This window comes from Panthera tigris, chromosome F2, assembly GCF_018350195.1.
Source record: "Panthera tigris isolate Pti1 chromosome F2, P.tigris_Pti1_mat1.1, whole genome shotgun sequence".
NCBI lineage: Eukaryota > Metazoa > Chordata > Mammalia > Carnivora > Felidae > Panthera > Panthera tigris.
Window position 1 is genome coordinate 78262339 of NC_056676.1, and position 12770 is coordinate 78275108.

At 52.9% G+C, this 12770-nt stretch overlaps 1 protein-coding gene across 1 annotated transcript in view; it reads right to left on the reverse strand.

The window, feature by feature from the left end:
• The window catches only part of COL22A1 (collagen type XXII alpha 1 chain), a 257921-nt gene that overhangs the window by 187495 nt on the left and 57656 nt on the right, over window positions 1-12770 (reverse strand). Inside the window, exons 6-7 of the mRNA XM_042973098.1 lie at window positions 8868-8991; window positions 3898-4173 (exon numbers count right to left, since the gene is read on the reverse strand). Of these exons, the coding sequence (XP_042829032.1) occupies window positions 3898-4173; window positions 8868-8991 (400 nt within the window). The remainder of the gene's footprint in view (window positions 1-3897; window positions 4174-8867; window positions 8992-12770) is intronic.

Here is a 12770-nt window from a genome sequence, read left to right on the forward strand (position 1 = left end):
TGTGAAGCCGCTTACCCACTTGGCCATTCTGGGCAAGTTATTGAATCTCTCTGTGCCTGCACCTCCTTGCTAACAACGTGGGGGTGCCTGGGTGGCTCAGCCGGTAAAGCATCCGACTCTTGGTCATGATCTCAGGGTCAGGAGGCCGAGCTCCACGTCGGGCTCTGTGCAGACCGTGAGGAAACCGCTTGGGATTCTCTCTCTCCCCTTCTCTCCCTGCCCCTCCCCCACTTGCGCTCATGCCCTGTCTCTCTCTCTCTCAAAATAAATAAATAAACATTTAAATGTAAACAAATCAATGGGGACAATGGGGCGAATGAGCTCTCGGGCTGCAATGTGGATGAACCCAGGGAGCACGAGGACACAGTGGGCAGGACCAGGCAAAGTGCGAGTGAGGTGTCTCTGCTCCAGGCCAGCGCTTAGTGCGCAGACGCCAGGTGGGGGTGCCTGCCGGACCCCCAAACTGGCGCGATGGAAGGAGAACAAGAGCGCCAACAGGTGTGCTGGTCCCTGCGGTCCTCCCGTGCTAGATGCTGACCGTGGCTTGGGGGCCTGCTCTAGAGCAGCCGGGCAGGCAGCCCCAGAGACCCAGGTGCCGACCCTGCGGAGGAGGGCGGCGGGTGCTGGTCCCCAGCACCAGCATCAGCCAGGAGATGGCTCCGGACAGGTGGAGGGTGGGAGAGGTGAATCCCTCTGGTCTCCGAGAGGGAGAATGCTCCTCACTGACCAACTCGGGAGACCGGCAGAGGCCTGAGACACAGGGAAGGGGAGGCCGGCGGGGCCTCTGGACAGGGATGGGGAAGGGCCCCCCACCCTGGCATCACGAGCATCCCAGACAAGCTCCACCCTCAGGGCCCAGGATCGCCCCTCCCCACCCCTACTCTGATCCCCAGCTCTCCCCCAGCTGGATGGCACCCTCACCGCATCCCCCTGCCTACATGCCTGTCAGCTTCCTTGGCCATTCCTCTTGAACCCCCACCCTCAGCGGGAGGCACCAGGAACCTCGCTATCCCTGAGGAGGCCCCCAACCGCCGGGCCTCTCACTGCTCCCTAACGGCCCACCCCTCCTTCTCCTCTACATCCACCTGCTCCCTGCAGCCCCAGGGAATATCTTCGGATGCAACGCTGAGCTTTCCCTGCCCTACCTCTGCCCTTCCCACAGGCTTCACCGACAGGCTGCTCCCAAGACCCATCCTGCCTCACCCCACACTGGCCCAGGGCTGGTGGGGGGGGGGGCTTAAGCAAACCAGCTACTGTCTGTGAGCTGGACTCTTCACCTGTAGCACAGGAGCAATGCCCCCTCCGTGGCGTGTGGGGAGGGTTAAAGGGGTTGTGCTTGTGACAATAACACACACTCTGACGGGGACTGGCATGACCGTACTTGTATCGTGCACATGCCACAGCTCTGTCTTCACCAGGCCCCGACGCCCGTGGTCTTAGCCAAAGCGTGGTTTGCAGGTGGGCACTGAAGACGGGCTGTCTGAGCAGAAATCCCAACTCTGCCACGTTTTGGCTCTGCAATCTGAGAAAACCCAGGACATTTCTCAAGGAGCGTCCTTCTCCCTGGCCGTGAACTGAGGTGTTCATGGTATCTGCTTCCTAAGGTTGGGAGGCAGCCTGGATCGGATGCGGGGTGGGGGCACGAAGGGGCGGGCACAGCGTGGTGCTCTCAGCTGGAATTTGCAGCAGTCTGAGTGACGATTTTGTAGCTTTACTTGCTTTTAGGATTTTCTTTCTCTGCTTTGGGCCCACGTTTACTATCTTATTTCACCCTGTCAGCAGCGACATACGGAAAGCATCAGCCTGGTTTCCATTGTAGAGGTCAAAGGAGCAAGCAGGCACAGCCGAGATCGCTTCCGTGCGTGACCACGGCAGGACCACTCAAGGGGACTGGAGGTGGACACGCGCGGGCACGGCTCATGGGTGCCACCTGCCTCCCTCCGCCCCGTCTCTCCTCTGCCCTACTCCCTCTGGCCAGCCTTCTCTGGTCTTCATTTCAAGGAATCTGTACATACTGGCAATGTTCACAATCTCTTCTTCAGCTAACAATGCAAGTTGTAAGAGACTTTCTAACATTGTTTATGGTGCTTTTTTTGGCCATAACACCATTTCTTGAATCTTGAGGTGTTCAAAATTACTCAATTTTTTAGCTTATGGTTTGTGCTTGACAGATCAGGAAACAATATTCACAACGTATAATAAATATGCAATTCATATTCAGAATATATATGTATTATCTAGAAGTCATTAGAAAAAAAAAACCCACACAGCATAATCATAAAAACAGGCAAATGCTACGGGCATCCCCAGTCACCGAGGGGATGTCAAGTGGGCAATCAAATACACAGGATGGCTGTTTGCGGCAGAAGCAGGGAAATACAGGTGGAAAAGACAAAAAAATACCATCATATGCCCATCAGATCAACAAAACAAAAAACATTTAAAAATAAAATACATCAGGGCATCTGCTTGGCTCAGTAGGTGGCTGGCTTAGTCTTCATCTCGGGGTTGTGGGTTCAAGCCCCACGTTGCACGTAGAGGTTGTTTAAAAACAAAATCTTTTAAAAAATAAAATATATCAATATACCAGTGAGGACTTAAGAAAATAGGACTGCTGTACATCGGTGGTAGGCATATAAATGTTCGGGCACTTTGTTGAGAAATTTACATTATGTGAGAAAGTCAAAAATGGTTTACCTTACAACCTAATCACTGATCGTAAGGGCACATGCCCCAGTGGAACCCTATCAGCTGGTCTACAGCTCAAACTTGACGGGCAGGTGTGCTCCTCATGAGGAAAGTGTCCTTGGACACATGGCACCATGTTCAAGACCCAAGGCTTGCTGATTAGGACGGGGAAACATCAGTAACTAAACACAACGTGTAATAAAGTGCATCGAAGCAGCTAGAAGAAAGAAGAAAAGCTTTGACCCATCCTCTTAGGAAGAAAAGCAAAAAGCAATTTTAGGATTGCCTAAATTTAGGATTTGGGATAACCATGGATCGTTTGCAGGAACTCCAAAGAACTGAGCTCACCTCCAACAACATCTTTGATAACAGACACGCGTGAGAGTGTAAGAAAGGATAAGAGGTGGTTTTGGAGAGAGCTATCCCAAATCGTGATCTGATTATTCCTTGGGAGGCGGATGCTCCTGCTGTGGCAGGTAAGGCTGCCTGGGCTTGAAGGGATCGCACGCAGGGAGTGCCAGCACCCTGCGCATGCGCGTCTCGGGGCCATGCACTTACGGTGCCCGCGTCTGTGTGCACGGAGGTGCGGAGGCAGCTCCAGAGGAAAGAAATACAAATTAAGGGAAAAAGAAAAAGAGAGGAGAGAAAAGGAGACGGGAAGAGCAGGAAGAAAGAACACTGATGGAAGGACACGGGAGGACACTGGTACCATTACGGAGTTATCACCGGTTGTCATCCCCGGGCAGTGCATGGAGGACAATTTTTTTTTTTTTTTTACTTATTTTGCATATACTGTGTTTTCCAAATTTTCTACAATCAGAGAAGAAAGCAAAAAAAAAAAAAAAAGGCTCTATTTAAATACACAGGAAAGTTTAGAATTCTCCGTATCTACTACCTACAGATACATATGCAGACAGATGTCCCCATTGCTGGGCACAGCGCCTGGTACACAGCACGTGCTCAATATACATGTGAAAAATGACCAGCTGAACAACTGAATGCATGAATGAATGAAGGGGACCCTGGGTTCCAATACGGTTTCTGAGGTGGGGTCCTCCCTCCTACAGCAGTCCAAGATGACATCTTGACAAATGAAACGGACAAGTCTGGGGGAGGCGAGGGCACTTGACTCCCAAGGCTTCCCTGCCCTGGTGACCCCAGGACCTTGGGTGCAAGAGCCTCCCCCCATCCCCGCGTCCCAGTACTCACGTCGATGGGCACGCTGTCATATAGGCGCTTGCCGATCACGGTCTTCCCCTGGATGTCGATGTTCTCCCGCTCCTCGATGGGCAGCGTCTGCACCAGCACACAGTCGATGTACAGGGAGACGTTCTGGGCCTGGATGCTCAGGGCGATCTTGTGCCAGTCCCGGTCAAAGAGGTCACTGACCCGGGGGCCTTGGAACACCACCCTCACGGCGTCCTTCATGGCACCCACGGCATCGTACTCCACTGCCTTGTTCTCGCCATCCAGCCGGATGGAGACCTGGGGAGCAGAGGACCACAGGCCCCCTGAGCTGCACGGGAGGGACCCAAGGGGAGAGAGGGCAAGAGGGGAAGGGGCTGCAGAATCCCGAGTCACGTCCTGGCCGTGACCCTCTCCACTGGGCAACCTTGGGCAAAGCCTCGGTTCCCTCCTCAGCCCTGGTGCCAACTTGCAGGCTGTCCTAAGCCTGCACTGGGTATGCAATAATTGGGCTCCACCTGAATCCAGGGGCCACAACCCCGTGCCTGGTGGCACTATGCAGGACGAGCACTTCTGTGCGTCTGTGGGACAACTCACGCCAAAGCACTTGAGTCCCGAGACCAGTGAGAAACCCCGGTTGGTTTCCGTAAAACCCTGGGCTGGCCAAACAGAACGTGCCCAGCCAGATGCCAGGCTGAGACCCCACACTGTCTCCCACCGTGGGAATGAAACTGAAGCCCCAGGAGGATAAAGTTCCTTAGGGGCAGGACTCACGTATCTTCACATTCACTGGAGGACGCCCCGCCCTTTGCAAAATGCCTGGGAAATTCTGGAAGAAAGTTTTACTTTTGTTGTTCTTTGAATGAATGAATGAATGAATGAATGAATGAATGGACACTCCCTCATGCTTCCTCCCTTACACGTATTCACCAAGCACCATCTGCAGCAGGCAAGCAAGGTGCCCCGTGTCAGCAATATGACAGTGCGAAACACAGACACATGAAGGTAAGGGGGATTATGTAACGTATAGAAAGAAGAATTCACGGGGTGCCCGGGTGGCTCAGTCGGTTCAGTGTCCCACTCTTGCTTTCGGCTCAGGTCACGATCTCAAGGTTCATGGGTCTGAGCCCCGCATCGGGCTCTCCTGCTTGGGATTCTCTCTTTCTCCCTCTCTCTCTGCCCCTCCCCTGCTTGCTCTCTCTCCCTCTCTCTCTCTCTCTCTCTCTCTCTAATAGATGAATGAACTTATATTTAGCCTTCATTAAAAAAAAAAAAGTATTCATCAGCAAGTGAAGGAATGAATATATTCTTGCCCCCGCCCCCCCCGTGGGACCAGTCTTCATGTGCCCTGACGCCCATGCTCCACCCCTCCCTGCCTAGCTCCGGCACCCCAAGTCTGACCTCTAAGGACTCCCGCACCTGGGCTCCTGTGCTCTTTGGCTTCTCATCAGCGTGGCCCGAGGGAAGCCCACGGCATGGAGACCTTAGGCAGGAAGACAGGGTCTGGGGCCTGATTCCCTGCGGTGTGGCTGTGTCCATCCACACACCAAGGCCACGTGAGGACTCGCTCTCCTCCATGGCTCCAGAACCCATGGCCTCCAGGAACCACCAACCTTCCCTGCCCAGGCCGCCTAGGTGCCGCTTCTTGCTATTACTAATCCCAGGACGCACCTCAGTATCCCTTGTCGGCTTCCTTAACTCTGACCCTTAACCTCATCATCAACCTTAACCCTGGCCACTTTCTTAAAACCCTCTCCCAAAACTGGGGCTGGCGGCTGTCTGCCTACACCCGAACCGGCAAGTCACTTCTGAGCTGTGTGTCCTCGGAAAGTGATTTAACCTCTCTGTGCCATTTTCCCGTTCGTAAAATGGCACCAATGATGGCACCTACATCACCAAGTCATTATGAGGATTAAGTGAATCAACATGGTGTATGTAAAACACTTATGCAGCGTCAACCATATTCCAGGTGCTGCTCTGAGTATTAGCCATAATGAAAAAGGGACTAAATTGAACGGCATCACACAGTGGAAGCTTTCTCCGACTCACTCACTCTCTCTGTCTCTCTCTCTCTGTCTCTGTCTCTCTCTCTCTCTCTCTCTCTCTCTCTCTCTCTCACACACACACACACACAGTTGGATTCCAGCCTGCTCATGTGCTCTCGCATCATCCCCCCGCTTGTTCCATTCACTTGTTCTCGTTCTCAGAGTGCTTGGTCAGTGTTCATTTCTCTTGCTCACCTGTTTCCTGACTGTCCTGCCCCATCCTCGTAAGCAGGCACTTTGTCTCTCTTGCCCTCTCTTCAGGGGTGAGGACAACACTCAGCACATAGTGCCACCCCCCCCCCCAAAAAAGGTACTGAATGAGTGAATGAGTGAATGAGAGCCCTCAGGTTAAAGGAAGGTGCCCACGCACTGCTGGGCATCAGCCACAGCTCTTGTAACACCACCCAGGTGCTCTGGTTTCTCTTTCTGGGCCCCACGTGACCTCTGGACAGTGGAGGGGGGAGATTTGGGAGGTTTTTTTGCACTGCGTGCTGTGTTGGTAAAACACAGAAAACTATGAACCCTGGCCAACAATCTAGTACACTTCTAATCCTCATACCCTAATATTTCTATTATTAATCATGGTCTTCTGTTTCTAGAAAGTGCTCTCCCATGTTTGAGTTCTGGGTCCCTGAACCACCGCGGGAGCCTCATGAGGACATGGCTTTCCCTTCAGGATGTAAATTTCTTCGGAAGACACAGAGCGCGGAGTGGCGCCTGGCAGGCCAGAGTCCTGTGTCCACCAGGGCCAGCTGGGGACCTCAGGAAGGCACCTCAAGGCTCAGATCCATCAGCAAATCCTACTGGATCTGCCTTCAAAATACATCCAGGATCTGACCATTTCCACCCAGTTTAGTGTTACCAGCGGTCTGGGTCAACATCATCTTTTGCTTCAATGACTACTGCAGTCTCCGAATCGGTCTTCCTGTTTTGGACCTGCCCACCTCCCAGAGCCTGGGCTCAAACAGAAGTCCCTCCACTGCTTACAAGGAACCTTGTCCCCTCCCAAAACTTCTGGAGCCTCATCTCTGATGTGCGGGGCCAGCCTCCTTCCTGTCCCTCGATCGTATCTGGAATGAGTGGATGACAAGTGAGGAGAACACCAACGCGAGTGTGGTTGGAAATACTAAATGCAGTGGTGGATAGATACAAAGATCTAGGTCTGCAGGACCAAGAGAATCACAGCATTCCGCCTACACATCCCTTCTGGCAGGCCTCTGTCCATCTTCCCTGTGTCTGGCTAGTATGTCCCCCGGGGCGAGAAGGGGCCACCCTCAGACCGCCAGGGAACCGTGCTCCATCAAGGCTCACTCAATGAAATCGAAATGCCAGGTGCCTCTTTGCAGATGAGCCTGAGGTCCTCCGAGGCGGGCCATCTCTGCACGGCTCTGTAGTGTCCCAGCCCATGGCTCATTCCGGAAAGAGGAGGGGAGGACGCAGGCATGGCAGACAGCAATCCCACACAGCTCTGCAAATGCCATGAGGGAAGAGAACCCAGACGAGGGGGCGGGGGTTTGCCCCGCAAGAATGCATGGCGGGGGCCCAGTCCCACTGCACCAGACCCTGCGAAACTGGAGAAGGAAGACCCACGTGCCGGAGGTGGACGTGAATGAGAGACACCATGAGCTGCCTGCCCTCCAGACAACCGGCCTCTGGAGAGGAGCCTCATCTGTTCCGTCCAGCCTCCCACACTCAGGAAATCAGGGCACTCAGCCGTCAGGGTCAAAAACGTTTCGCATCTCAGTCTGACCAGGGATGCTCTGGAAACATCATTTAGCAGGACTGAGGGAGACAGGAGCCAGCTGGGCACGGTGGATAAGAGACAGACGCGGAGCTGGGCTCCCTGGGTTCAAATCCCTCTTTTCCTTCAGACAGGGGACAAACCGCACATACTCAGTCCCCTCCTGGCAAGATGGCAACAGGCTGGGAAGAAGACCCACAGCCTCGATATACGAAGTGCCCAGGACGGTCTCTCACCCCTACAGAGAGCAGGGGTGCATCAACGAGCCCGTGTGGCATCCGAGTCCAGCCCTCACCACGGTACACGGCCCGGCCCGCAGCTCACCGTGTGGAGCAGCGTGTCCTCTGGCCACAGCCCACGAGCGTGGCCAATGGGGTCCAGTTGAGCACGCTTCCATTTCAGCCTCAAATGAAAATACAGACCGGGTCCGCCCGCTGAAGAGGAGTACGTCTTCAAAAGGGGACAAGGGTAAATGACGAAGACGGGGACGGTCCCTGCACTGGGGACTTGGCACGGGCACAAAACTCAGTGTCGCCTGCAACTCAAACCAGCGTGTTGTGCCAATGCCTCTTTGAGACCCCGCTTCCTGACTTGGCTGCGTGCCGCTGGTGAGTCGTTCTACCTTCGAGGAGGCGGAAAGCCAAAACGCACCTGAGATGGCCAAGAACGGCACTCGGGGTAAGAGCAGAATGGCGTAAGAAGGGAAGCGATGTAACACGACATGTTCACATAAGAGGCGTTGTTCTAGATGCACGAGAGACGTGGCTCACCCCACCTTCCCCAACCACCCGTGGCAGCTGTTTCCACGTGACCGCGAGGAGCATCAGGACTCAGGACGCTAAGCTCGCATGTCTCAGGCCCACACCAAGAAAGGCACAGACACAAGATCTGAACCCAGGACTAGCTGACCCTGAGCTACGCCTTCCGCTGTTATCACGAGCTGTGCCGCTCTAACAGAGCCACCTCCCTGGTTCGGCTGAGCACCTGTAGGGCAGGAAGGGATGAGGTCTCCTGCCTCCCCCCACCCAGAGTGCCAGGAACGGACCCGCCCTCAGGGAAAGAAGCCACGTCTCTCTGGGGCTTCATACACCAGACTCGTGATCTCCTGGGCCCAGGATGGACGGCCCTGGAGAAAACACGGCGGATGACACCATCCCCACGAGAAGGAAACAGAAAGCTCCCGGCCCCTGAGACGCGGCCGCTCCTACCTGTGGGATCCCGTACTGGTCAATGACCTGCCAGATGTACCAGTCTTCTTTCCGAGACGTTTTCCTGAACCGGAAGGTGGTGACGAAGGCATACTCATCAGGCAAACCTTGTGTGAACACATCCCTGGAGGGGGACGGAGACGGACGACAGTGGGCTTAGCAATGAGCGTGCGGGCTGCAAGGGACGATCTCTCACGCTTCCCGAGAGCAGGTGCCCCGTGGGTCAGTACGTCCTGCCGAATGACCTCCCGAGCATCTCTAACATCCACCTTCTCACCTGTCTTTACTGCCTCCTTCGATCGGGGCCTCGAGATGAGCCTCTGTAGACCTTTGCTGTGGCCCCTTCACTGTCTCCCCAGGCCTTCAAATGTACCCCCTTGGTGCATGTAAGCCTCCCTGACTCAACCATCACCATTCGACAAAATCAATGTTAGACGCTAAGCTGCCACCCACCCACCGTCCGGGTCAAATGCAGCCGAATGCACCCGCCTTCTCCCCCTGCCTGCTCCTTCTCAGCAGGGCCCGGCTGCTGTGTCTCATGCTGCATGGTCCCCTACCCTGTGCCCCAGGACATCCTCCTGTCTCCACGGAGCAGAGCCCCAGGTCCCTGCCCAGCGTGGGGAGCCAGGCCCTCATCTGGGGGGACTTCAGCTCCTCTCAGCTCTGCCCAGAGGGTCCCGTTCCTGTCTTTGCCCTCCACGCTCAGAATGAAAACTGTTGAGGGATGCCTGGGTGGCTCAGTCGGTTGGGTGTCTGACTTTGGCTCAGGTCATGATCTCATGGTTCGTGCGTTTGAGCCCCTCGTTGGGCTCTGTGCTGACAGTGTGGAGCCTGCTTGGGATTCTCTCTCTCTCTCTCTCTCTCTCTCTCTCTCTGCCCCTCCCCTGCTCACTCTCTCTCTGTCTCTCTCAAAATAAATGAATACTTAAAAAAATAATGAAAAATAAAAAAGAATAAATAAAAACTTTTAAAAAAGAAAAAGAATGAAAACTGTTCGTCACAGGAGTTACAAAGGAGGTGATCTGATCATCACGTTGTAGCTGAGGGTTAACGGCGCAATCTGGCTGGTAGGTGGCTGGGCAGAGACCCACACAGAGAGGGGGCCCTGTCCCCAGAGCAGTTCCCTTAACCATCCACTGGTGGCACCCTCACCCCAAAGACCCTGGGACCACGTCCTGCTCCGGGGGCAGGGCCCTGCCTGGGGACTGCAGGGCACTGACTTCTCCAATGGAGGGGGCGGAAGTCGTCTGGCCAGAAAGCCGGGAAGGGAAATGAGGAGGCGTCTGGGTTCCTGGTTCCTGGCTCGCAGACCCTCTGGGACCCCGGATTTGGCTGCAGAGCCTGTGAGCACAGACTGGTCTCCTTGTGGGATTCTCGGTTCTCAGATCCAAGCTGGGAGGGAGCCCCCGCTGTTCAGAGTCATTCTCTGAGCCGGGATTTCACCCAGCTCACCTCCAGGCACTAGGAGCAGCCTGTCACTCAGTGCTCGGCCCCCACAGAACTGAGGGGTGAGGATGGTGACTGTCCCCACGGGGGGAAGATGGGCCTTTCTCACCTGACTGCACAGACATGGGCTTTGCTGCCACAATAGACACTGTGTTTCATCTCATTTTTCTTCTGATTTCAGTAATGAGTCAAACCATGGAACTGTTTCTTCAAACACACCTTTTTCTTATACTTTTGAAACAACACATATCTGTGCACATTTGACATCTATATACACATAGATAAATACAGATGGATCCTTGCAGATAAGCAGATCTATGTAGCACAGATCTACAAATCTGCATCTATATTTGTCTCTCTATATTTAGATAAAGAGAGAGAGACCAGGACTTTTTCTGAGGACATTTATATAAACATAAGCACCCATATAAGCATATATAGCTTATGAAAAAGGTATTATGATCAGGAGGGGGGAATGGGCATTGACAGAGAATATCTAAAGGAAACAAAAGTGGCCCAAACCAATCCCTTCCACAAGTAACACAGAAGATAACAAGATCACAATGGGAAACACAAACGCCATGGAGCTGGACGACCCGACTTTGTGCCAACTTCTGCCTCGTACGCACCCCATGATGGTGGACACACGACTATCCCACTTACAGTCTCCGTCGTCACGTGGCAAAAATGATGACAATAATACCTGCCTTGCTCCCCTGACCCACCGTAGTGAGAAATAAATTAGACAAGGTGTGTAAACTGCCCATTAAACATTATACATGTGAGAAAAACATTAATATTGAAAGTGACACCCCTTTTCGTTATGCACACAATTCACCTGCAAATAAAAAATTACACCTGTCTATATATTTGTGCATGAATCTAAAGCTTTAAAAATTACAAGAATGCTATTCTCCCTTGAAATAGCAGAGCTTCTGGGGCGCCTGGGTGGCTCAGTCGGTTGAGTGTCCGACTTCGGCTCAGGTCATGATCTCACAGCTCGTGAGTTCAACCCCCGCGTCAGGCTCTGTGCTGACAGCTCAGAGCCTGGAGCCTGCTTCTGCTCCCGTGTCTCCCTCTCACTCTGCCCCTAACCCACTCGCATTCTGTCTCTGTCTCTCTCAAAAATAAAAAAAATAAAAATAAACATTAATATAAAAAGAAATATCAGAGCTTCTTTGGGTCTGATTTTGTTTCCCACGTTTTGCAACTAAAACAAACTTGGGGGACATCTGGGCAGCTCTGTTGGTTAAGTTTCCAATCCCGGTTTCTGCTCAGGTCTTGATCTCATTATTTCATGAGTTCAAGCCCAGATCTCGCTCTGTGCGGACAGTGCGGAGCCTGCTTGGGGTTCTCTCTCTCTCTTTCTCTCTGCCCCTCCCATGCTCATGCTGTCTCTCTCTCAAAAATAAATAAACTTAACAAGAAAAAAAAGCAACTTGGTACCATATAGAAATCCCCTCTCAGAAGGACTCAGCGTAATTGGAGCCCAGATCCACTGCTCCAGAAACGCCGCACAGGTTGGCACCTGCAGCCATGATTCTGTTAGCTCCAAGGGTTTCATTGGAGACTTGCACTGTGTCTCTCTCAAAAATAAATTAACATTAAAAAAACAAAAGAAAATGCACACATCCAAATCCAGCTCTGTGGCCTGGTGTTCCCAGCTCACGTTTGCTGGGATCAGACCTAACGGGGCATTTTCACTAACTAGGGATGGACTGATGCATCCATCCATCCATTCCACAGATACTGAATGATCCCCTCCTCCAGGAAGAGCTCATTTTAATGCTGGCTCTGCAGCAGAGACCAGACTTAGCTCCCTGCTCAGGCTTCTTGCTGAGCAGAGAAGACAGTCTAAATGAATAATTACACCATTAAGTAATTAGCTGCAACTTGGCCACTTTGTTTTATGCAGGAATGCAGGTTGTAATGAGACAAGATAGGGGGAGGCCTGAGGTAGTTTCAGAGGTGAGGAAAGGCATCTTTGAGAGCATCATGGTTCAGCACTGGTCTGAAGGACGAACAGGAAGTCTCAGATAGAAGGAAGAGCATGAACGAAGGCCCTGTGGTGGGTAGAAGGTGCCTAGAAGCTCCCAGAACAGAGAAACAGGAGCCAGACAAGGAGCCAGGGGATAAGGCTGAGGCCAAAAAAGTAGGAATGGGTCACATCACACACAGGACCTTTCTTGCCCTTGGGACACTTGGGAGCAATTAAGGAACTTTAATTGCTAGATGGAGAAGGAGAGTCATGATGAAATATCACTTCTGTTTTCAGAAGATCTGTCTGCCTCAAAGTGGGCAGAATGGAACGCTGACTTTGGTATCATCATCAGCCCTTGACCAGAGACCCAACAGGTGTCAGCCCCTGGACAAATGTGTGCTATAATCCTCTCAACAATTCTGCGGGGCAGAAACACTCACATCTGGTGAAAACAGGACACAGTTGAGGCACTGGGG